The 26,048-nt window shown below is 40.4% G+C and overlaps 1 protein-coding gene across 3 annotated transcripts in view; it reads right to left on the bottom strand.

Moving 5' to 3' along the window:
• The window catches only part of SLC25A26 (solute carrier family 25 member 26), a 153,188-nt gene extending 144,976 nt beyond the window's left edge, over positions 1–8,212 (bottom strand). Inside the window, exon 1 of one of the 3 annotated variants that reach the window (XM_019757175.2) lies at positions 7,951–8,212. In XM_019757175.2, the coding sequence (XP_019612734.1) occupies positions 7,951–7,983 (33 nt within the window). In that variant the 5' untranslated portion in view covers positions 7,984–8,212. The remainder of the gene's footprint in view (positions 1–7,950) is intronic. The other 2 variants (XM_019757179.2, XM_019757178.2) reach the window with 2 other exon arrangements.
• Between the last annotated feature and the right edge of the window lie 17,836 nt (positions 8,213–26,048).

Genomic DNA, 26,048 nt, shown 5'->3' with positions numbered 1-26,048 from the left:
TCACCCACAGACATAACAGAAGCCAAATACATAGCAGGAACAAGTCAGCGTTGACTTCAAAAACTCGAGAAATACTAGTGCTCAAATTTATTTATGACCCTTGGATTTGAATTTATGGGTTAATTTTTAAAAACAATACCAAAAAACACTGACTACAAAATTGTAACCATATGACCGGATAAGAAAAATTTGCATAAGTACATGTTAAAATGGTCAGTAAATGGTTAGTTTTTATCACCATTTGCAATCACATAGTTAATTTTTATTTCTGTTTAGCATCTGCTCCTACATGACTGTAAACCCATGAGGACAGCGACCATAGCTTTGAGGCACTCTTCCCAGGTACAAAAGCCAAAGCTAACAAAAGTCTGGTTTAAACAGGTTAAAAGATACCAGATTTGTGGAGGTGGAAAAACTGTGGGTACACTTTTGCCTTTCTTCTACTTGGCATTCCATTAACATTACTGAAATTATGTCTGTATCATAAAAAAATTAGTATTTAAAATTTATATTTGCACATATAGCATTTGTTTTGGAAGTGGAAACAAAAGCATATTCACAAGTGATCTCCTTCTAAATTATCACATACTAAAACTTTCCCAATACCCCCCTCTTATACTGAAAGAAAAATAAGAAAGGAAAGGTAGTCCCATCTTCTGGTACTTGAGATGCAAAAGAGATGACTTCATCACAGCAGCGGCTCTCAACTGTGGTCCTAGATGACTGGTGGTCTCCAAGGGTGCACCACATGCTCCACTGAGTGATCAAAATTCAGAATTCGTATACGTGTGTCTAGCTGACTGCCAGCTCAACACGAAAGCAAGCCAAAAAAAAGTCCTGCTCATTTTGACTTTAATGCCAAAAGGAAACAAATTACACAAAGCAACCTTGAGAACATGAAGTATCATTCCCAACTCCTTACAGATTTGGAGATAACGCTTCATTATCAGACACTAACTTCTCTTTACTCCAGATTGAAGACTAGGAGGCTACCTTCCAGAAAGAAAGATTTGGGGCAAAGAACGCCGAAAATTTCCCTTAAAGGAGGTCCAACACTTCGTTCTTATCTTTTCTTCTATTTTCTCAACCCATCTAAGAAGCCCTAGCAACTACCCATGCCCTTCCCTTCAAGTCCCCTTCTTCAGCATAAGGGGAGATCCAGTGGCAAGGCACGGCATGAGTATTATGAAAAAGCTTTTTCAGAACCACCTCAAAAGAGAAAAAAGAAACCACAAGACAAACAGTCCTTGAACCTTGCACAGTACTCACACAGGAATTTCAGTTACCTACCACAAGTAACATAAGCCCTCCAACACCACGGTTCAAATTACAGTTATCATAAGGACATTTTACAAAACGGCAATCAAGAGAGGGAATTGGCCAACAAAGATAAAAGTGCAGCAAATAAATGAAAAGTGATAACAATGAAAGTGAAATTCAAGTCAAACATAAATGGCGTTATAGAATAGCTGGCTATGGGATATTGACACTTCTGTCATGTGAGAGACTAGATATGCAGCCAGAGGAAATTAGTGAAGGCAACCTTATCAACATAAGGAGGAAAGTGGTTGTGACAAAAAGGATGAAGTCGTCCCAGAGGAAGTTCTGCCAGCAAAAATCTTCACATTAAAGGGACTCTTGGAGCTATTTCACAACATTGAAAGTACATAGGATAAAATGTTGGAAGTTGATCCAAAGTTACAAAGCAGTATACAAGTTCCGACAATTAAGTTTGCGAACTCATCCCAGAAAATGTACTACATACCTCACTGCTGAATATCACTAGGGTCAACTTCAAAGTACTCCCCTTAGGAAGCTATGCACCGACGCCAGTGCCTAGTCCACCCTTCAAAGTAATTTTGGAACTCTTTTTCTGGAATGGCCATCAGAGCTGTCGTAGTATTACCTTGATGTCCTGAATGTCATCAAAATATCTTCCTTTCAATATTTCCTTTATCTTCAGGTAAAAAAGAAGTCATTGGGGGCCAGATCAGGTGAGTAGGGAGGGTGTTTCAACACAGATATTTGTTTACTGCCTAAAAACTCCCTCACAGACGGTGCCGTGTGAGCTGGTACATTTTCATGATGCAAGAGCCATGAATTACTGGCGAAAGGTCCAGGTCGTCTAACTTTTTCACGCAGCCTTTTCAGCACTTCCAAATAGTAAACTTGGTAAACTGTCCAGTAGGTACAACTTCATAATGAATAATCCCTGATATCAAAAAAGGTTAGCAACGTCGTTGCAACAAGTTCACAAACTTAATTGTTATACCTCGTATGACATTTGCCAAGGCCTAAAAAAGATACTTATTCTGTAAATTATAGGACTAGAAAACAAGTACTGTTCAAATTATTTTTGATACATTTTTTACAAAGAAATACATTCTTAATGTTTCCAATGTTTTAAATTACAATGTACTAAATATTAGTTTTACTATTTTTTCATTTCCCTATACCTTTTTACAATCAACAATGATTTTACTTTTTAACACCGACAAGAATTTTTAAAGCTCATTAAATTATCATAATTTTTCTCATCATTAAGACCACTGCATGTGTCATGCAGAGTCTCAGCGCCCACTCCCCTCACAAGAACACAGGATATGGTGAGGCCAAAAAGGAACTACAACAGAGCCATACATAGGGGAGTCATACCACTATATTCTCGCTGGTGGCTGGGTTGGAGACATAGGAAGCAGGAGCCACACGATCTGCAATCTTGCTGTCCGCTTCTCTGCCAACCAACCAACCAACCAACCAACCCCCTTGCCAGCGAAGCCACGGCAGTTATATTAGCGGCTAATGGCTAACCAGTAACAGCTTATGGCTATCCAGCCACAGAGGATGGCCATCTGATTACAGCTGATGGCCATCTACTACCTGAGCCAACACCTTTCCACGAGGCCAAGAGCCTGGAAACTGCTCTCTGCGACTGTCCCCACACTCCACCCCTCCAGGGTCTTGCCTCACAATCTACATGTCAAGTGTCATCCGCGAGGGTCTGTGTGAGGAACCCAGCTCATGAGAAAAAGTTTCAGTCCAGTTCAAGTAATGTCCCAGGGGGTGTCCCTCGATGTTCACCTACTTTCTGGGCACAGCCAGGGTTCTCAGGGTACCTCCAGTCTTTCTGGGTACAGCCAGACTTCCTGGACACAGCCTGGGTTCCTCAGGGTACTGTGCTGGAACAATAGGGGCTCACAGCTAAGGTTCTTATATATTCTCGATGGCCAGTCGAGACACAGGAAGCAAACATCTGCCTGCACCCCAACAAGGGGTCCTCCTGCACCAACCAGTCTCGCTGGTGGCCGGGCAAGACACAGGAAGTAAACTTCTGCCAATTCCACTACATGGTGGTACGTTCCCAAGCAAACAGTCAAGCGGTCCACCAAATCAGAGATGGAAGGCAATTCCCCACAGTCCATAGTCATTTGCCAGGACTGTGTGTTAGTCTCACAATGTGTGCCCTCTCTGCAGGGCGAGGGATCCAAGTTCTCCCCAAACTGGGAGTGAGGGACGACCTTGACCTCACCAGCATCCTCCACCGAGGACTCAGCAAGTGCTTCCTCCTGGGACCACAAGTCCTGCACCTGGACTGCTTCATCAAGCACTTCCCAGCCCACAGGGCCGCAACGACCTTCGCTTTTTCCAGCCTATGCTGGTTGGAGAACTGTCCATGTCCTCCCACCCCTCCTCGGGGGTCCAACTCCTGAGAAGAGTGGCCACCAGGCACCAAACACTGTGTGGGGGCCACATGTCCTCCTGCCCAGGGGCAGACGACTCCGTTACCTGACCAGGAGAACCCTGCTTGCTGTGCCATGTGTCATGCAGGGTCTCAGCTCCTGCTCCCCGCACAAGAACGTAGGACATGGTGAGGCCAAAAAGGAACACCAATAGAGCCATAGATAGGGGAGTCATACCACTATAGTCTCGCTGGAGGCTGGGTTGGAGACATAGGAAGCAGGAGCCACACGATCCGCAATCTGCCATCCCCTTCTCTGCCAACAAACCCCACTTGCTAGCTGCAATCCGCCATCCGCTTCTCTGCCAACCAACCAACCCCCTTGCCAGCGAAGCCACAGCAGTTATATTAGTGGCTAATGGCTAACCGGTAACAGCTGATGGTCACCTAGCCACAGCTGATGGCCATCTGATCACAGCTGATGGCCATCTAATAACCGAGCCAGAACCTTTCCACGTGAGGCCAAGCCTGGAAACTGCTCTCTGGGACTCTGTCCCACAGCATGATTTCCACTTGCACATTCATTTGTACAGCCCCACACTACCATGCAAAGGATTGCCCGTACTTTACACTGCATAGCACCCCCACGTGCCCAAGTTCTTTCACCTGTAATTTAAGTCTGGTTACAAGTAACTGCAGCAGGGATGTTTTTGGTTTCATTCAGAACAAGCCAGGTGAATACATGAACTACGAAGTCAGTGAAATAGTTAAGTACTGAAAGTGAGAGAGAGAAGAGTCAGGCATGTGATAAAAGATGTGCTATTTTTTAAAATGTAAAGTACTTTTTTGTATTAAAAGAACCAGAAGGAAAAAGGTACAGGCATATCTCATTTTATTGAACTTTGCTTTATTGCACTTCACAGATGTTGCATTTTTTTATAAACGGACGGCAAGACCCTCCACCAGCAAAAATTAAGACTCGTTTTATTGCGATACCCACTTGACTACAGTGGTCTGGAAATGAAACCACAATTATCTCCACGGTGTGCCTGCACTCGCAATATTGCAGCAGTTGGAACTACTATCTGCAACGCTACTATCAAAATTATTTCATATCAATGCTTTTTTTTAAATGAATGGAACAGTATTTTTACACTTTTAATTAGGCATGAACAGATGTACACATGTCCTGTGTTCTATTTTTTTTTTATACTCTCATAAGCATTCTCCATGTTGTTAAAGCACATGCTCTTCACAAGCACTATTTGAAGGTTCGCTGAATAGTCCATGAAATGCATCATCTATCATCGCTTATCTCACCATTCCTCTTATTTTATATTTAAGTGGCTTCCGATTATCTTCACTGCGTTAAATGTTATGGACATCTTTAGGTTGCTAATAGTTATTCCAAACTACATTCCTAAAAGCATGCACCAGTCAATGTACTCTTTGAGGTTTGTTTTGTTTTGCTTTGTTTCCTAAATAGCCCACTCTACGAAAAGGTCTGGCAATTAAGTTTGCAAACTTTCCACCATGTAAGCGTAAGGTCCAAATGAAAACTAACAATATCCCAGAGGCTCTCCCCTTCTTCAAACCTGTAGCCCTTCAATGACCCTCATGAAGATTTAGGAGGGGAACATTTAAATATCTGCTACGTGCCAGGCTCTGCACTGCATATTTGAGGTTATTTCCTTTAACCCTTAGAATACTATTTCCAAGACTTCAGCAATCATCTAGGCCTACCTTTCATTCATTCACTCAACAATTAGTGTTGAATGCCTACCAAGGGTCAGGCTCTACTAACACGGTAGTAAGCAAAACAGTACTTCCTCAGGTGTGCTCAGCCTGTCTCAAAGATGCTGCCAACCTTGAAAAGTGGCCACTCCATTTCTACTCTTTGATAATAAAACCTTCTAACGGCTTCCGTTATGCTTCAAAAAGAATCCACATTCCTTCCCATGACCCCCAAAGACTCACGTCAGCTGGTCTTGTCTACCTCTCCAATACCATCCCCTGCCATATTACTCTTACCCAGTAGGCCTCAGCCCCCACTTAAACATTCTACACTTTTCCATCTAAGGGTTTTCTCATGTGCTGCTTGCTCTAAACTTTCCCCTCTTCACATCAAAATGTCTTGCCCCTTCCTGTCTTTTAGGTCTTAGCTTACATGTTACCTCCTCAGTTTCCTTGGTTACTCCCTCTAAAGTAGGTCCTCCGAGATTATTCTCTCTATCCCACCTCAGTTCATTTCTTTCAGAGTACTTATCTTTTGGGTTCGGCTTGTTTGCCACCGCATCTCCAAGGGTAATCACAGTACCCAGTGGGCAGAATTCATGGCAGATAAACTGTGTGCTGAATTAATAAAATGATTTGGTTTTAGCTGGAATGAAATCTAACTTCCTTGAAACTTATACCCACTGATCCCAATTTTACCCTTGGTAACTACACTGAAAACAAGTATACCTTCCTGCATGTTAACCACACTTTAAAAATTTTTTAAAACCATTATTATTTTATTAATTTGGCTCTCACATGTTTTTAGCAACTGCTACTGACTTCAGATACAGTATCCGGGAGCAGTTAAGAGCATGGAATCCCATGTTACAATGTCTGGGTTGGAATCTGACCTCCGACACGTACACACATAAAATGGATCTCACCTGTGTGATTCTGGACAGGTTATCTAACCTCTTTGTGCCTCAGTTATCTCACCTGGAAAACCAGAATACGACTTCAATTGTCTGACAGAATGAAATGAGATGATGTATGTAAAAAGCTTATCCCAGTTCCCAGCACAACAAAGTTAATTGTCAAAACTACTACTGCTATCTCACCAGCTAGACAGGAAAACTTGTAAGTGGTACCCTAGTTCTTTGCATGCATCTCTAAAACCTAGGTTACACAAGTCTCAAGAAATCTAGATTGAAAACCATCATCCCACAAGTCTGGCTAAGGCGCCCCTTTTCCATACACAAGTCTCAAGAAATCTAGATTGAAAACCATCATCCCACAAGTCTGGCTAAGGCGCCCCTTCCCTAACACTTTCCATAACACTCATGCCATTTATTTTAACAGTCATTTTACTATTCTGTCTGCACCACCTGACTCATGTGGGCAGGTCTATTTTGTTCACCATGCTATCTCCAATGCCTACAACAATAAACATTTGATAATTAAATGAAGAAATTCCTCTGGGCCTCCATTTTTGGTAAGAAGCTTTTTAAAAGTTAGTCTGCTTCTGTCCACTCCCCCACAGCAAGCCAATCCCTGTCTTATCCCGTGCCTATCTAGTATCCCCTCCCTGGCCTACCATAAGAGAGGTTTCAAAATATTTGTTGAAGGATTTTTTTTTCTTTTTTATGTTAAAAAGTGTTGATTTTTGTGGTTTTCTAAGGAATTAAGCACTCCTGTCTTATGGTTCTATAGCACAGCTTTTTCTGCTCATCAGTTGTTCCCACTGAGTCCAAGTTGTTCCAAGATTTGTACCTGAAAGCCCACAAGCCCAAAGAACACACCAGGTGGCTGAATGTGGGACATGGGTTTATTAAGACTTAACAGACGGGCGAGAGTCTCTGGTGGCGGCTGGCCAGAGCCCTTTGCACTCAGGCAGAGAAGCAGCAGGATCATATAGGTACAGCAAACAAAGCACACTCGGGGAGGAAAAACGATCTGGCAGGCCCTGCCGGCCCGCACGCAGCGTCCCAAGAAGCGAGGAGACCTTGACTGCCTGCTAGCTCATCTGACTGTGGGCCAGGTCCCTACATCAATATACCCAAAACCTAGCAGAATGCCTGACAGCAGAACAAGTAGATTAATTACATACTGAAGGAATGAATGGATGTCATTTTCCGAAACTGAAAAAAAGATACAGCAAAATGACAACCACAGTCTGGGACAGGAGGGCTCTGAGTAATTTAAGTAAGCATCTCTTGCTTTGTTACATATATTTTCTTAATTCCCAAGTTCTCCAGATTGTAGTTATATTAATTGAAGCTTTTTTTTTCTTTATGGAGAAACTGTCTTCGTGCGGAAGACAATGAGTCAAGTACTCCCGAGTCCCCCGACTCTTTCTGGTCTCAACATACGGCCTTGAGAGGAGACCCGAAGGCATCCCAGGAGCCCCGCGCTGGAGTCCCAGACCGGGTGACCAGGTGACCTGATACAGTCCAGCGCGCAAAACCGGAAGAAACTGCTAGTGCAGAGACGTTCCCACAGGCACCAGTGCCGGACTCCGGCACTCCGAGCGCCGCGCTCTACCGCCCCGCACTCACCACCAGCGAGGCCGTAAACCCAGGTCCGTCCATGGCCCAGCAGACACCTTCAAGGTTACAATTCGAAACTGAACCGAGGAGGGTCGTGGACCCATGCACTGGGCGCCGCCATTTTTGAGGCGGGGCCTGAGGTGCCTACACTTCCGTGGTCACGTGAGGGCGAACTACAACAACTACACGTGCAACCAAGAAAACTGGGCCAGGAGCTCCGAGGAGGGGCGGGGTCTGGGGGGGGTGTGATCCAGCGAAATCTCGTGAGTCTTCTCTGCCTCCGTTTGCTGCAGCAGCGTGTGATTCCGCTGGAAGGAGGAACTCTCGCGAGCAAATAAGCCTCGGCTGAGATCCAGGAGCCTGGAGCCCTTGACTGAGAGCCGGGTGGAGATAAAGTGTAAACCGAGGAGGCGTGGCGATAGTGGAGGGCGGGGCATGGAGGAGTAGGACTAGTTTCAGGGGGCGGGGTTTGTGGTTTCTAATCAATTGTTTCTTTTTGGTGTATCTCTTGGTTTTAGCTGTAAAAATTTTATCTCAATTACTATAAAACAGACTCAATATCAGAAGATTATTGAAGATATAGAAAACACTTTAAAAATTTCCATACTGGAGCTGAAAATTAGCATCCTCCTCTTCTCCTTACTGGCAGTTATTGCACTTTAAATTATTTATTCAATTATTTATTCGCTCGTCTTCTTCACTGTGGTACCAGTATACACCTCAAATACCACTTTATTAAGTACTTAATAAAAGTTCCTGGAGTGGACCTACCTTTACATGTATTAAATACCTTCTGTGTTTCCATACATTAAGAGACAACTACATTTCAGACATGGTGATAGATGATAAACACAGTTTCTCATTTAATACAACCATTTTGTAAGGTCAGCACCATTGCCATCCTCCTTTTACAGAGGGTCCTGATGCTCCAAGAGGTTCAGTAGCCAACCCAAAGCCACAGAGAACATAGGAAAGCCAGGCTTGCAATTTTACTATGTGCCTTCGTCATCTTTCCTGAAAACCCTTTCAATAGCCCTAGCAGGTTCCTTGTCTGCCCTTCTTCAATCTGTCTTTCATGACACTGCTGGAATCTTTACTCTCTTCTAGATGAGATGATCTAGAAATGATTAGCAGAATACTTTAGTGTTTTAAATTCTGAGCTATCACCTACTACGTTAGGGCATAACTTCTCTAAGATTGAGTTTCCTCCCTTGTAAAGAGGGGATAATGATAGTAACTTCTTTGGAACTATTATGGATTGAGACAATGCATGCATGTTAACTTAGCACCTGGCTCATAGGAAGTGCTCTCTAGAGATGATGGTAATGTCACTTCCCTGTTGTAAATGACACCTTTTTGATGCCCATGTGAGACAGTCCAGCTCCTTAGCATGGTATTCAACCTCTCAGATGGTGTCTCTTGTCACTCTTCCCACTGGCTGGACTACTCACAGACTGTACACTTTCAAGCCTCCTCATTTTACCCATGTTCCTTCTACCAAGAATGCCTTTCCCTGTGCTGCCTGCAAGACACAGATTCTCTCCTGTTTGTCATATGGCACCCTCCAAAGGCCATCTCAAAACATGCTAGTTCACTCCCTCAAACCCAGAAGGAGAATCTGTTATGCCGTTGTTTGCTACTTGTAAGGGCTAGCTCAGGCCCACCCAGGATAGCACTCCTTTTGATTAACTCAAGTCAAATGATTAGATACCTTAATTAAATCTGCAAAATATCTTTTGCCATGTAATACACATAATCATGGCATTAATATCATACTAACAGGTTCTGGTCACACACAAGTGAAGCAATTATGCAAAACATAAACATTAGGGTGCAGGAATCTTGAGAGCCATCTTAGAATTCTGCCTACCATACTTTCTCATAAGACCTTGCTGGTAACCTCCACAAAGGTCATCAAGGTTCTATCAATAGGCTTTCACTAAAACTCCCTTCAAAGTCCTTCCATTTTTCATCCACTACCTGATGTCAAAGCCACTCCCACAGGTTAGATGTTTGTTACAGTAACACCCCATTTCCAAGTACCAAAATCTGTATTGGTTATCTATTGCTGAGTAACAAACTACACCAAAATTTACAACAACAATAAGCTTTTATTACCTCACACAAGTTCTGTGGGTCAGCAATCTGAGAGTGGCTAAGCTGAATGGTGTAGTCTCAGGGTCTCTCTCATGAAGTTGCAGTCACAGCATTGGCTAGGACTGTATCCAAAGACTTGGTTGAGACTGGAAGATCCACTTACAAAATGCTCACTCCCATGACTGGGAAATTAGTGCTAGCTATTGGCAGGTGGCTTCAGTTCCTCACCATACAGACCTCTCCATAGGGTTGCTTGAGTGCCCTCATGATATGGCAGCTAGTTTTCCCCAGAGTGAGTGATCTAAGAAAGAACAAGACAAAAACTACAATGTCTTTTATGACCTGACCTCAGATGTTACTCAGTTGTCATTCCTGCAATAGCCTATTGGTTATACAGATCATCCCTATTCATTATGGGATTGGACTATACAAAGCATGAATACCAGGAGATAAGGATCGCTGGGTGCCATATTGGAAACTGGCTCCCACATCACAGAAATGCAGGCAAAAGCCACAGTGAGTTATGAGGTGTGATCAAAAGATACGGCGAATGTTTAAATTAAAAAAATTATTACAGTAAAAGACACATTGCCATTAATCCCCCTCAAAACTCTCCCCCTCACTTCAAACAAACTTATCCCATCATTCTTGCCACTTTCTGAAGCAGTTCTGGAAGTCCTCTTTTGTGAATGTCTTTACTTCGTCCTCCATCATGACAACGCTCCATGTCACACATCACTTCTGGTATACGGCAATTTCTGTCAAATAAAAACATTACAGTGTGTCCTCATCCACCTTATTCACCAGATCTGGCACGGTGCGACTTCTGGCTCTTCTCCAAAGTCAAAATGATTCAGGACATCGAGGCAGCCATGACAGCTCAACTATAGACACTCACGAAAGAGGACTTCCAGAACTGCTTCAGAAAGTGGCAAGAACAATGGGAGAAGTGTGTTTGAAGTGAGGGAGAGTATTTTGAGGGGGATTAATGACAATGTGTCTTTTACTGTAATAACTTTTTTATTTAAACATTCACCATATTTTTTTATTATACCTCGTACAACTATGTACTCACTAGAATGGCTACAATAAAAAGATAAAAAAGACCAGTGTTGTTGGCAAAGATGAAGAGCAACTGGAACTCTCAGGCATTGCTGTTGGGAATGTAATACAGTACAACCACTATAGAAACCAATGACCCTCTTATATTTTTATATGTGTTTTTATTATCTTTTAATTTTCCCCTATCATTAAATCTTCTCCAAATGCTTCTTTTTTTATCCCCAGCTTTCCTATGCTCCTCTTAGGTATTTGTCCAAGGGAAATGAAAAGGTGTCCACACAAACACTTTTACATTATTGTTAAAAATAGCTTTATCCATGATTGGCAAAAACTGAAAACCAACTACATGTTCCATCAACTGGTGAATAGATAAATATCTGTGGTGTATCCATACAATGGAATATTACTCAGCAATAAAAAGAAATTAATTACTGACACATGCAACAACATGGATTGATCTGAGCCTTATGCTAAAAGTGAAAAAACAGACTAAAAAAGAAAAAACTACATACTCTGTGATTCCACTTATATCAACTTCTAGAAAAGACAAAACTATAGTGACAAATCATGTCAGTGGTTTCCAGGGGTCTGGGGTGGGGGCAAAGTACTGATTGCAAAGGGAGCACAAAAGAAGTGGTATCATTATTGTGGTGGCAGTTGCTTCGGTATATACATTTACCAAACTTCTTTGAATTGCACAATTTAAATGGACGCATTTTCCTATATTGAAATTATGCTTCAATAAAGTTGATTAAAATTTTATAATCGTATTTATCCTACAGGATGGTCATGATTCAATAATATATGCATGGAAAGCACTTAGCCCAGTGCCTGGTATGTAGAAAATATTTCATTTGTTCAGTTTTTTCCTACTGATGTTATAGATTCTGAATGTGATGAATGAGAGATACATTATTAAGGAGCATTAGCACATTGTGATACATACTACTATGCCATCCTAAGAAAAAAACAGATCTTATTTCCAGCAAGTAATGATCTTAGAAGTTTTAGATACAACTCTTCCCTTACATAAAATTTAACCCAGACTATTGATTTTAATTTTGAGATACTTCCTCTGATCTAAAATTAAGGAAAAACTGGGCTGCCGGATGGCTCAGTTGCTTAGAGCGCCAGCTCTCAACAACAGGGTTGCAGGTTCAATTCCCGCATGAAATGGTGCGCTGCACCCCCTGCAACTAAAGAATGAAAACAGAAACTGGACTTGGAGCTGAGCTGCACCCTCCACAACTAGATTGAAGGACATCTACGTGGAGCTGATGGGCCCTGGAGAAACACACTGTTCCCCAATATTCCCCAATTGAAAAAAAAAGTAAAAGCACTTCTATAAAAATATTTCTTTAAAAATTAAGGAGAAACTCTTTTCCCCTTCAAGTCAATGATTGTCTTTAACTCTGTAAGGAGAAATTGTGTTGATGCCATTTTCTAGTAATGTGAAGGATAATACCAGTCATCAAGAGCTGTTCAGAATAAAGAAGAAATGTTATATTCTCTCCTGTACAAAGGTAAAACCTTCATCAGGTATTCCATGATGTCATGCCACTGGAAGCCCTTTAGATATTACAAACGTGACCTGGGGCCTCCTTTTCATGAAATACTAACAGGAAGATTATTACTATTTGTGCATGACTTTTAAATGGAATATTTCAATGCATTGTCATTGTTACCACATTGCAGGCAAAGTCATGTCCTCAAACGTTTGATTTTTTAAAGATATAGGAAATGAGGCAAGCAATGACTTGCATTAAACATGTAAAATCATACTAATAATATTGTGTTCCTCAGTTAAATTTACCACTGTAAGCCAAGTTTACTTTTAAACAAGTTCTAAAATCTTAATAGTATTTATGAAAATTAGCAGGAGGTCAAAAACATACATCAAAAAACAAGTTAGGCCTAGTTTAGGGGAAATGAAGGACATAATCTTCACCCAGGACTAGGCCCAGTTCCAAGCTCCTGTTATTGAACTTTACTGGAAATAAAAGTAACAGAATCATTTTTAATAATGATATTCATGAAAGTATTTTTTTTGGCATTTCTTTTTTTTTTAAATTTATTGGGGTGACAATTGTTAGTAAAATTACATAGATTTCAGGTGTACAATTCTGTATTACATCATTTATAAATCCCATTATGTTCACCACCCAGAGTCAGTTCTCCTTCCATCACCATATATTTGATCCCCCGTACCCTCTTCTCCCACCCCCCACCCTCCTTATTCTTGAAAGTATTTTAACCCATCTGCAAAGGATAGCAATATATATAATGGGAAGGAAGTCAAATGAAACATGTAAAAAGCTTGTTCTAAAGAACAGTTTTTCTTTAAGTAATAGGATCAAGGGTATACTTGTCATGTGATTCCATTCAAAGCAGTGAGGAAAAAAGATAGTCCTTTCAATAAACAGTTTTGGGATATAACCATTTAGAAGCAATTAATGTGTCAATCCTGTTTTCACTTTACCTGAAAAATAATTCCAAATGGATTAAAATCCTTACTTGACACAAACTATTAAAATACTAGAAGGAAAAGGCAAACATTTTAATATTCTTGAAGTAAAGAAATAGGCTCTGTGCATAAATTTTTTTCTGAAAACTGGAAAAAATATTTTCAGTATATGCCATTGAATTCTTAATACTGAATAGCCCTTATGAATCAATAAGAAATAATACCAATAAAAAATGGGCAAAGCTCACAAAGAAATATAAGAAGCTAATGAGCATGTGAAAAATATTTTAAATTCATTAGTAACACCAAAATGAAATTAAAACAACAATAAAGCATATTTTTTTAAACCAAATAGGCAGACTTTTTTTCTGGTGGGAGGGTCAATTTTTCTGAGTAATATGGCAAGATGGTTCAAAATCCTAAAAAGTGCCCTTTGTCCTCAACCATGCTACTTCTTACATTGTTCTAAGGAATTATTTTGATTTTGATTTGATTTTTTAAAAATTTTTATTGGGGAATAGTGTGTTTCTCTAGGGCCCATCAGCTCCAAGTCGTTGTCCTTCAATTTAGTTGTGGAGGGCGCAGCTCGGCTCCAAGTCCAGTTTCTGTTTTCAATCTTTAGTTGCAGGGGGCGCAGCCCACCATCCCATAGGGGAATTGAACCAGCAACCTTGTTGTTGAGAGCCCACACTCTAACCTACTGAGCCAACTGGCCGCCCCTCTAAGGAACTATTTTTAAAAGTCCATGGAAATATGACTTTAAGGATATTCATTTCACTGTGTATGATAGCAAAAGAAGGATTTTTATACAACTAAAAATGTTCATTGGTGTGTGATTGAGATAATTTGACTATATTACCTATATATAGCTATTTAAAACCATGATGTGGAAGACTCTTTTATGATATAGAAAGATAGTAAACATAAAAACAGCTGCATAAGAGCATAAGCATATGCTGGTTTTTCACTTTCTATACTTCAGCAGATCCGTTCTCTACTTTCTCTCCTTTGTTCTCTGTCCTAGGGAGCAGACCCCTGGGAACTGTCCTCTGGTTTCCAGTTGGGTTTGGCCTGTAAAAGTCCTGGGCAAATCTGAGGATGGCAGGAGAAAAAGGTCAGGGCATTTCTTCTCTGCCCTCCTTGCTTGGACCCAATTCAGGCTGGTGTTTTGTCCCTCTACAACACTTCTATAAGACAGCCAGCCCTCTGTGGCTCCCTCTCTCCTTGGCCTCTGACAACATCTCTTCTTTCCCTTTCTCCTTCAAATCTAGGGGTGATAATGGCTTTCCACTGTTGTAAGTCCTGGCTACCTCTTTATACCTCATTCATTTTCTTAACATTGCCCACAGTTCTCTTTAAAAGCCCAGCTAATGTGCTCGCTTCAGCAGCACATATACTAAAAGCCAGCTGAGTGTCCTCTATTTGCTAACAAAAGATACTGCTATCCAACTTTAGTAAATATGTATATTTATATGTTATTTATTGCAGTATAGCAAACTACCTCAACTCTTGGCAGCTTAAAACAACATACATTTACCATGTCAGAGTTTCTGTGCATCTGAAATCTGGATGTGGCCTAGATAGGCAGGGGTGGCTCAAAACTTCTCGTGAGACTGCAGTCATGCTGTCACCAGGGCTGCAGTTCCATCTGAGGGCTCAGATGGGGGGAGATCCACTTCTAAGATCATTCACATAGTTGTTGGCAGGTTTCAGTTCCTCACAGGATGTTGACTGAGGCGCTCAATTCTTCACAGTCCACTGACTGCAGGCCTCCTTCCATTCCTTGCCACAAGGGCCTCTCCACACGGGAGCTTGCAACATGGCTTTCACCAGAGTGAGCAAGCAAGAAAGAGTGAGAGAGAACAGCAAAGATGGAAGCCACAGATATTTGTAACGTGTTCTCTGAGATGACATCCCATCCTTTTTGCCAGCCCACACTCAAGGGTAGAGAATGACACAAAGGCATAAATATAAGGCAGCAAGGATCAGTGGAAGACAATCTTAGAGGCCATATATAATTTATAAGTGCACAGAAAAAAATCTGTATGATGATTGGTTATTTTGATGCACAGTAAAAATGATCTTTCTGTTTTCTGTTTGCATGATTGGCCATTTCTAACAAATAATTACGACTGCTATGGCAGTATCATCATATGATACTTTTGTTGCTGATCTATCTCTAGCTGAGCAAGTTGATATAAACCTGCCCAGATTTGACAAGCAGTGAATCAATTATCTGCCATAATTGGGTTTTGACCCATGATAAAGCTCTAACTTGATTTCTAAGACATACATAAAAATAATTGGGATGAAATTTGCTCAGCTACCACAGTTTTTACATTCTCTGACAAATATCTCTGCTCTATTGCATGTAGAAATTATGCCAAAACGTTGTGTATTGTGTATTTACTGCCCGTCAGTTTGGCAAGCCTCTCACATTGAAATACAACACAGAGATGCCCTTGCTATAATTGTTCTCATCTGTTAAAGTGGCAATAGATAATTATAGGTCACCCTTGTGACACTTACCTGACACAGATGATGACAACAAATGATTTGTCTCAGCCACTGACTATTGCTATATTCAAGGGCAAATTGAGTTATTTTTACTTTGTGGTACAGGAAATAACGGGAAGATATAAATGGGGTTCATGATCTTCTCATTATAGGAAATGAAAACAAAAATGTCCACTACTAAACCACATCTTCTGGATACGCACAAATAAGAACTTTTATTCTTCTTCAAATTAATCCCATCAGCCAATGGGGAGCACCAACTACATGTCCGTATGGTCTTTTTTCTTTATAAACATCTTACCCTCCTAACTTTATTTTTTATCGTGGTTCCATGTTTCTTCCAACCTGCCAGGTTAACAAGCCTGCCTCTGGTACAATTTCTTATTTATCCTTGATACTAAACCATTACCTGACCCTTCAGAGATACCTCTCTCCTTCTCTCCTTTCTCTCTGTAAAAACTATGGTTTAGGCCTTCAAAAACTCATAATTTAATAGTTATGATTAAGTCATTAAAAACCTTCTCCTGATTCCATATCCTCATTTCCAGTTCACCTGACCAGTTATACTGAGTAAAGAAATTACAAACATTTTATGTCAGGCCCCATGTAGATGACTGACGATTTCCCTGTTTACTTTCTCACTTGATCCAAACTGCTACCCTGTGACTTAAGTTTTCTAATGAAGCCTAGACTCCTGGTTTCTGAAGAGAAAACAATAAAACCCAAAAAGAAGTCCTTGCCACTTCGGAAGACAGCTTGGCAGTTTTTTTTACAAAGGTAAAGATAGTTTTAGCACATGATCTAGGAATTATACTCCCTTGTAGCCACGCACCACCTTAACCTTTTGTTTCCTTGAACCTGCCCCCAAAGAAAGGAGAGTCTGTAAGACGGCTCCTTTCAGGGACTTTGCTAAACCTTTGTGCTTGCACCTTATGCCTCCCTGTTTGGTCCCAGAAAGATGACTGGACAGTCAATGACGAGTAAGATTCCTCACGGAAGGAACAACTCAAGCCAGATGCAGTCGAGTGGGGACCAACAGGAGAACCCATGGGGTTCACAGAGGTGGGCACAGCCTCCCACCTTCCCCAGGCTAAGGAAAGCCTCAGCCTCTGTGGCTGCATTTCTTCCCAAAACCTGCAAGGGAAGTGATTCAATGAGGTGCTCTCCATCTATTCATATGCATAAAGGTTTTGTCCCTTGGGGAAGTTGAGACTTAAGGTCCAGCTGTCTGCAGGCAAGGGTGATTGACTGGAATCATTTTCTATTAAGATGTATGGGATTCACAGACCGTGGAATAAATAACGCTAATGCCTTATGTGAATATCAATAAAAGTCACCGGTTGGCCTGAGTCGAGGCTCCAGACTTCCATGACTGCCAGGCCCCCTGGCCTTCTGAGATTTATCTGCATCAAGTCTCTGCTTCTTTCTTTTTCAAAAAACTTAACCTAAAGCCTCCCTTTTTCGGTCCCTCACTGCCCGTGTTGCGCTGGACGTAACACTCCCTGGTACTGAAATGAGTTGAAAACTATGTCCACACAAAAACCTGCACATGGATGTTTATAGCATCTTTAGCCATAATTGCCAACACTTGGAAGCAACCAAGACGTCCTTCAGTAGGTGATGGATAAATAATCTGTAGTCCATCCAGACAATGGAAGAGTATTCAGTGTTAAAAAGAAATGAGCTCTCAAACCATGAAAAGACATGAAGAAACCTTAAAAAGACATTACTAAGTGGAGGAAGCTAACATGAAAAGGCTACACACTGTACTATTCCAACTATATGACTTTCTAGAAAAGGGAGAACTATGGAGACAGTAAAATGATCAGTGGTTTCCAAAGGTTCAGGAAGTCAGAGGCGAGGAGAGATGAACAGGCGAAGCACGGAGGATTTTTAGGGCAGCGAAACTATTTTTTATGATGCTATAATGGTGGATGCGTGTCATTATACGTTTGTCAAAACCCATAGAACGCACAATACCAAGTGATTGACCTAAATTATGGATTTTGAATGACAATTATGTTTCAGTGTAGGTTTGTCAATTGTAACAAATGCACCACTCGGGTTGAGGATGTTAATAGTAGAGGAGGGTGTGTGTGTGTGTGTCTGTGTCAGGGGGCAGGGGGGTGTCAAGGAGTTTATGGGAACTGTCTGTAGTTTCTGCTCAATTTTGTTGTGAACCTAAAACTGCTGTAAAAAAATTAAAGTCTATTAGAATAAAAAAGGAAGTCATTGTTCTATTCCTTACGATTCCCAATGATAACATCCTTTAGTCAAATTATAATCTTCTTCTACCCAGGGAGAAAGAAAAGGAGGGAGGGGGAAGAAAGAAAAAGTAAGATAATGTAAGAAAAGAAGATCATGTATTGCTCCATGTTTAAAAGACCCCTTTTCTCCAACCCAAATGTTCATCAGCAGATGCCTGGATAAACAAAATGAGGTGTATCCATATAATGGAATGTTATTCAGCCATAAAAAGGAAGGAAATTCTCACATGCTACAATATGGATAAACCTTAAAGACATTATGCCAAGTGAACTAAGCCAGACACAAAAGGACAAATACTGTATGATTCTGCTCTTCAGAAGTACCTAGAGTAGTCAAATTTGCAGAGAGAAAGTAGAATGGTGGTCACCAGGGTCTGGGGGTGTGGGGTGTGGTTAGTGTTTAAGGGTACAGAGTTCAGCTGGGGAAAATGAGAAAGTTCTGGGGATGGATGGTGGTGATGGTTGCACAACAACATGATTGTACGAATGCCACTGAACTGTACACTTAAAATGGTCAGTTTTATGTTATGCATATTTTACCACCATGAACAAACGACACTTTTTCTTCATAGGAGGTGGAACACATTTAATGCATTTCATTTCAAAGATGAAATGTTTCTTAGTCTCACAAAAAAGCTGACACACAATATTCTTTAATCAACTTTAATCAAAGTTCTCCCTACCCCTGCAATGTCATTTTGCTTCATAAATCAGAGTTGCTGGAGGGAAGGAGAGAGGGAGACAGCAATCAGTGAAGCTATACTACGTGCCCCAGGTAATTGACCGATATGGAAAAGTTTAAAAGAAAGATAGGTATTACTTAGAATTTCCACTCACCAACTCCCTCATTACGTGCCTCTCCCAGCTCAGTGTGCCATTTTATTCCTTCCTCATTGCAAACCTTCCGAACAGCTCTGTGGCACTGTGGTCTTTTTATTCATTACCTTCTGTCAAACAAACAGCAGTCCTCCACTGCAAAGGGCACGACCTTTTCTTCTTCTAGGCTCCCAGCATGTGTCCTAAGTGAACACTCTAGGCGCCATGCTGCAGACCAGACATTCATCTTCTTGATCTTTCCCGAGGTGGCTGCCCTTAGAATTCAAAGAATCACTTGAAAAATGTGAGTTAATACCTTCATGTTGTCATTTCTCAGATTCAATGCTGCTGATATTGCAAAATGGCCACTATTCCCCCAAATAATTACAAGACAATACATCACCACTATAGGTGATGTGTCAGTCAGGTTCAATTCCACATTCTCTGTTAGTTTTCAGTTTAGTTCCTTCTGCAGGTGTCTTTCAGGGTGTCAGCTCCCACTCCCCACATAAGAACGCAGTACATATTGAAGCCAAAAAGGAACACCCATGGAGCCATAGATAGGGTAGTCACACCACTATAGTCTCGCTAGAGGCGGGGTTGGAGACACAGGAAGCAGGAGCCACACGATCTGCAACCTGCCATATGATTTTCTACCAGCCAACCAACCCGACTTGCTAGCTGCAATCCGCCCTGCTAAGAGCAATCTGCGTTTGCTAGCTCAGCCATCATCTTCTTGCTAGCCCCCATTTTCTGCTAGCGTAGCCATGTGACTTATATTAGTGGCCAATGGCTAACTGGTTACAGTTGACAGCCAACTAGCCACAGCTGATGGCCATCCAAACATAGTTGATGGCCATTTACTACCTGAGCCAGCACCTTTCCACATGAGGGCAAGAGCCTAGAAACTGCACTTCTGGCTCTGTCCCCACACTATGTTTCTGCACTTGTGTGTGTTTTTTTTTAACATCTGTCTCTTGATTATAAAATCCATGAAGATGGGGACAATGTCTATCAAGTTCAACACTGTATACTCAGCACCAGACACATAACATGGGCTCAGTGTTAGACTGAAGGACAGAAGGGAAAGGCGAGAGGAAGGGAGGAAGGAAATAGAGGAGACCATATGACACGGTTGCATCTTTGGTTCCAAATCCAAGCTGATATACATTCATTAAAAAGGTTCAATAGGCCTCCAGACTCCTAGAAGCCAGCACCCGAGGATTTGTAATGCTACTTAAATCTTCAGGGTGTCTTTTCTCCAGAAAATCATCCTTCCGATATTTTTGACCAATGGAAAACAAAGGATGTCAGTTCGCAGCATGTGTTCCCGGCAAAACAGCATGTGGAATCCATACAGCAATCCCTGTCCTATGCCTCTGACCCTCCTCCTCTCCCAGAATTCACTGCCAGTGGCCTGCCATGATCTCATTTCAAGAAATGAGCTGTCTCAGAATCACAGCTGAATCTAACCAGAGCAATGAGAAATCAGTTCTGTTGAGACCCTGTTGACAATAGATTGGCCATTTCACAAGAGCAGGTTATCATCTCTCTTTCTGAAAGTCATTATGATGATCAATGAGACTATATGTTGCTTGCAGAAATAAAATGAGAAAATCAAAGAAGAACCTAGATTTTTATCTTCGTAAACATGGGGAAAGAATGATTAAAATAAGTTTCAAGAAAGTGAGAATACAGTTGACTACTCCCGCAGAAACAAAGTAATTTTTCTATACTGTTCTAAATACAGTCTTTTCTCACGCAGTAGGTAAGTTACCCTCAGTAAGTACTTAGAGAGTACTGTGCTTGCATAAGTACTCACCGTAAGTTCACTTTATGCTTGCATATAATGAGTTGTAATTCAAGGCAGAACTACTTCTGTCATGTTGATAAACTATGTTTCAACAATTGATCAATAGCAATAGTAAATGATCTATTATGCCACCTTTCTTTTCCACCTCTATTTCTCAACTTCTAAAATAGTTCTCTAAAAGAAAACTTAAACAAGAAAATTGGGACAGGACTTACAATCAAGATTTAAAATTAAGTTGAGAAATATATCTCTAAAATATGTATTGTGTGCCTATAGCTTCTATTCCAAATATTCTGTAACTAATAATGAGACTAATTTATAATTTTTTTAAAAATTGGTTTTAACGATGCGTTTTTTACATGAAAGTTTACAGTATTGTCAATTGCTTTGGGTAGGAATTTGGAGATGAGGGCCACAATATGCATTGTGTTCTTATTCATCAAAAAATCATTCAGACTATTGTGAGTAAAATGTTATTAACATCAAGCTCTGGACTGAAGCACAATCTGCCTTTGAAACAAATTCAGAGTTTGTCATCTTATAATACTGTCTCATTGGAAAGGACAACTTAAGGTACATGTGGAAGGTTGTGTCTGGCTTGTTTGCTGTAAAACCTCTCATTATTGTGACCATGCTGAGAATGGAAGAGGCTTAAACTGGATAGATCTACAGAATTGGTGGGAAACTGAGGTTGCAGCCTCTCTGTGCTAAGGTGACACACCTATACCAGGTATGTGTGGCAGCTATACGTGTCCTGTGTAGGTGAAGAAAGCTGAAAAGCTGGAAATTCAGGTAGCAGTTGGGCCTCCCAATGAGACACAGATGCTGTGCATGTGGTCCTGTATCCATCTAAAAAGCTAAGAAAAGATAGAGTAAGGTTAAAGCCTGTGGGGTCTCCCGAGTCCAATTGCCATTTAGAACTTGTAACTATTGCTGGGCTGAAGCAAATATATTAACTGAACTCTCTTTTATTCTAAAATGTTCTCTAATGCTTTATAATAATTTATTCACTCTTCCAAAAATAATATCTGCTCTTCATAGGAGGATTTTCTTATAAAGAGAAAGTGTGTATACTTTGCAGATTGCGCATGGCTCCGAGGAATGCCAATTATAATGTAGTTCATGTGAAATGTTTCACAGATTGTTTATTATACAGCTGTGGGGACAACAGTTACTTTCAGTCTCTATAAGTGTCAGTCCCTGGAGTTATACAGTGCACAACCTACACGGCCATACATGGCAGCCAGGATCTAGCTCAGTCTGGGGTTTCCTAGCTCCAAAATGAACCCTGCTTTGGAGTAGAGAAAGCAAAAATTTTGCTTTCAAAATGCTATTGTCACCCATAACACTCACTTTCCACTGTATACTCATCTGTACATTTATATCATGGGCATGTATTACCAATTTAAAGCAGATTTTTTTAAATCAAGGGATTAATTTATACATTTACAGAATATGCTTTCAACTATCTACAAGTGGTTCTACTGTATCTTAGAAATGGTAAATTACTGAGGAAAAAAGCTACAAAATCCAAAACTTACATCTGTGTGTCAACATATTCATCAATGTAAATAAATTCATCTATTGTTGTTGTTGGAACAAAGTAAAAATAAATAAATAAAAGATGCTATTGATGCACTGCCCAATATCTCCGTGGCTCACCTGAGTTCACCTGTAGCTATGGTAGACAGTCCCTGGCACACTGACAATATCTCAACTCAGGACTCAGGGTCTCTCATCCTCTACCTGAATGTTCTCTCCTGCACCATGGGAGCTTTGCAGGTACAGTCTAGGTATTTGCGTAAATAAATGCCCCAACCTTTGTTCTGACATAGTTGGAGATGCCACATAGTTTCTCGGAGGATCCCCAGGAGAATTGAGCCTCGTTGCCTACAGCACTAATCTGCTGTAAAAGCTTTATGCATGCTTTATCACCTTTTCCCCTCTCCTGTCTCACTTTTTCCACTTTCTTATTTGTGCTTCCAGGGATTGTCTTCTCTCACAAAATAAAACTGCCTGCACCCAAGTCTTTGTCTCGGGGTCTATTTTAGAAGAAACCCAAATAAAAACAGACACCATGAGAAACAAATGACCTTAGTTGGTTCTGTAATTTGAGTGCTGGCCCAAGTCTAAATGTTTATTAAATGAATGAACAAATCATTCTTCAACAGGAATGTTGGGTTGCCTCCACTTATTAGGATGGTGGGAAGCAAGAAGAAAGGGTTAAGCAGTATGTTCCATACCTCAAACTGCATGTGTGACAACGTGACAGAAAACTCAATTGCCCCTCATGTGTGCAATAAAGCATGCTCAATTCCAGATGCAAATGAATGCTGCTTTGTGCAGCACTGACATAGTTCACGTAATTTTTGACTTGGGAGAAGTATAAACTCTTTGTATTTATGCTATGAAATGTCTCCCTCCAGCCCTTAAATTTTCTTCAAGCTCTTAATAAAATACATGCAAACACTTTCAATCTGATCTTGAACGCAAAGCCTTGAAATTCTCTAGTTTTGGAATGAATATGAGTGCATCTGCGTCCTAACCAGAGAAAGATGTAAGACTCTGGGGACAGGGAATTATAAATCCATTTCTTTGTTCTTTAAAATCATTCCTTTATCTCTTAGCCTTAACACTGCTTTTTCTCTTTCTCTCTAATTGGAGGAGGAATACATGTGCAAAGAGTATAAAATTAATAACACAGTACATGCACAATCGCAATAAATAAACGTGAAAACCTTTTCATTGTCCATCAGTCCCTTCATTCAATTATGAAATGTTAAAACACTACAGCATTCCACAACCTAACATTTTAATTTTTGGAAAAACAAAATAAACAAACAAAAAAGCCTAGCAAATAATAAAGCTAGAGTGGATGGAAAAGGGCCCCGCACTACACCTGATAAGCTCAGAGGAGGCCAGCATGGTGGGCCCTATAAACTCAGAGACCAAAATTAACCACATAGAAATTCCTAACTAAAAGCAGGTGGGTAGTCACATCCTAGGCCTGTAGCTTCTGTGACAAAGGTCAATCTTTACCTTAAGTCAGCCTATCTATTGTCTTTTTGCATCTAAAATAATCTACCCTTAGAATGTCAGCGCAATCTCCTTTTCCAGACCCTTCAGGACACAACCCACGGCACCAGAGCAGGAGAGCACAGAACACCTTGTTGTTCCCTGAATACCATCTCCATGAGCTGCAAATGTTAATTATTAACTATCACCAATAGTTAATAATTATAGCCACCAATGTAAAAGAAGTATGTGTCTCTCCATTTTACTTTTTATCCAATTCCAGAGATTTTCCCACTTTTCTTTCTCTCTTTAATCTATCACTAATGAATTTCATGTGACGTTCCTTATGTCTCCTCCTTTGATTCTAATGTATAAAATAAGCTGCAAAACTCATTTTCCGGAGCATTTTCTCAATCCGTTGAGATTTTGCTTCCCAGCAATTGTCGTCAGTTTGGCTCAAATAAACTCATTAAAATTCTCTACAGGTTTGGATGTTTCTTCCATTGACACTTGAAATTCTTCCTTTTCCACCGAGATACTCAGCCAAAAATACAGGCAGCTGAATCTGCTTTCCAGAATTCTCATTTCCACCTCCGAGCCACTTTAGTCTTCCTAGTCAATACTCTTCCTCACCCCACCCCCAGTATCATAGTCTTCCTGTTAGCAGTCAACTAACTGTCTAAAATGTTAGCAAGAGGAGTGCTTTAACACATTCATGGCAAACATGTTACAACGTATTCACTTTGCATTATTGTGGCCATGGCAGACATTGCTAATCTATTGCTGAAATAGCATCGCACTCCTCAACAAAGTGCAGCCAGCAGCCAGCAGCAATCAATCAGAGTTGGTACAAGAAAGTTATCCTTTCCGCTAACATTTACTGAATTCTTACTATGTTCTAGTCACTGCTCTGACTCTAGGAAAATAGTGATGAAAAAACAGACAGAGTCCTCGATGACACGATATAGTGTTGAACAAAACAGACAATATCTTTGCTTTTCCTGTGGCCTCAGCTTTTTAATAAGTGCTTTTGAAAACAAAAACCTGAAAACCCAAAAGAATAAACCTCCAGAAGTGAGTGGTATAGGTATTTTTTGCTGCACACTCCATCAAATAGCTATTCTTAATATTTTATGTAAACTTTCAGCTATCAGGCCAGCAATTCTAGCATTGCATTATTAGGTCAATTATCTCTTTACTGATAACAATTCAGATATAGGGGAAAAAGATAAAGAAACTGGGTAGAGTATTTCTTTCCCCTCTTTACTTCTTTCCAACACATTGCCTGCCTACCACGTGCCAGGTGCTAAATTACGTATAGGGATGCAAAAATGATTAAGTTTCATTCTCTGCCATTGTAATGCTCACAATGTAATGAGGGATATGGGATAAGAAACTGGTGAACTCATAATAACACTGTGGAGTACTAGGGCCCGGGCTCACTGTGCCAGCTCAATAAGCTGACCCTAGAATGTAATCAATCCACTGTAGAACTGCTGTTGTAAATGCTCTGTAAATAATACAATACTTTTATGAATTACACCACAAATAATTACCATCTTTAAAGTAATCCATCTTTTTTTCTCTAGACACCCAGATGACAGAAAGTTAAAAACCATTCTGGTGATTTTGGGGGAGCATTTATCTCTTATCATTTAAAAGAAAAACCAAAGATATATGTATTATCATCCAAAGGTATTTTCACTTTTTATTAATCTACTGACATTTTAAGAAGCAAGGGTAAATTAAAATTATCTTTAGTCAGCAGTTTTAGTATTTTTCTTTTAGAAATTATAGGCATTTAAAAATAATTTATTAAATTAGTTTTAAAAGTTAGTTAAGAATCTGGAAATTACAATTTGATTAACGTATTAGATCTTTATGAATTGTATTACTGTTGGAATTTTATAAAACTAAACCATCTAAGAAGACATCCACTATTATGTTATTTAGTTAAATACAATTTTATATATACAGGGGGTGCTACAAATTTTAAGAAAGAAAAAAACTGTATTAAAATTGTAATACTCAATATATACCAATAACGAAAGATTAA

The sequence above is a fragment of the Rhinolophus sinicus genome, linkage group LG10 (genome assembly GCF_036562045.2).
Source record: "Rhinolophus sinicus isolate RSC01 linkage group LG10, ASM3656204v1, whole genome shotgun sequence".
NCBI classification, from domain to species: Eukaryota; Metazoa; Chordata; class Mammalia; order Chiroptera; family Rhinolophidae; genus Rhinolophus; species Rhinolophus sinicus.
Note: the sequence above shows the minus strand (reverse complement) of the source record. Positions and strands in the feature narration are given on the sequence as shown.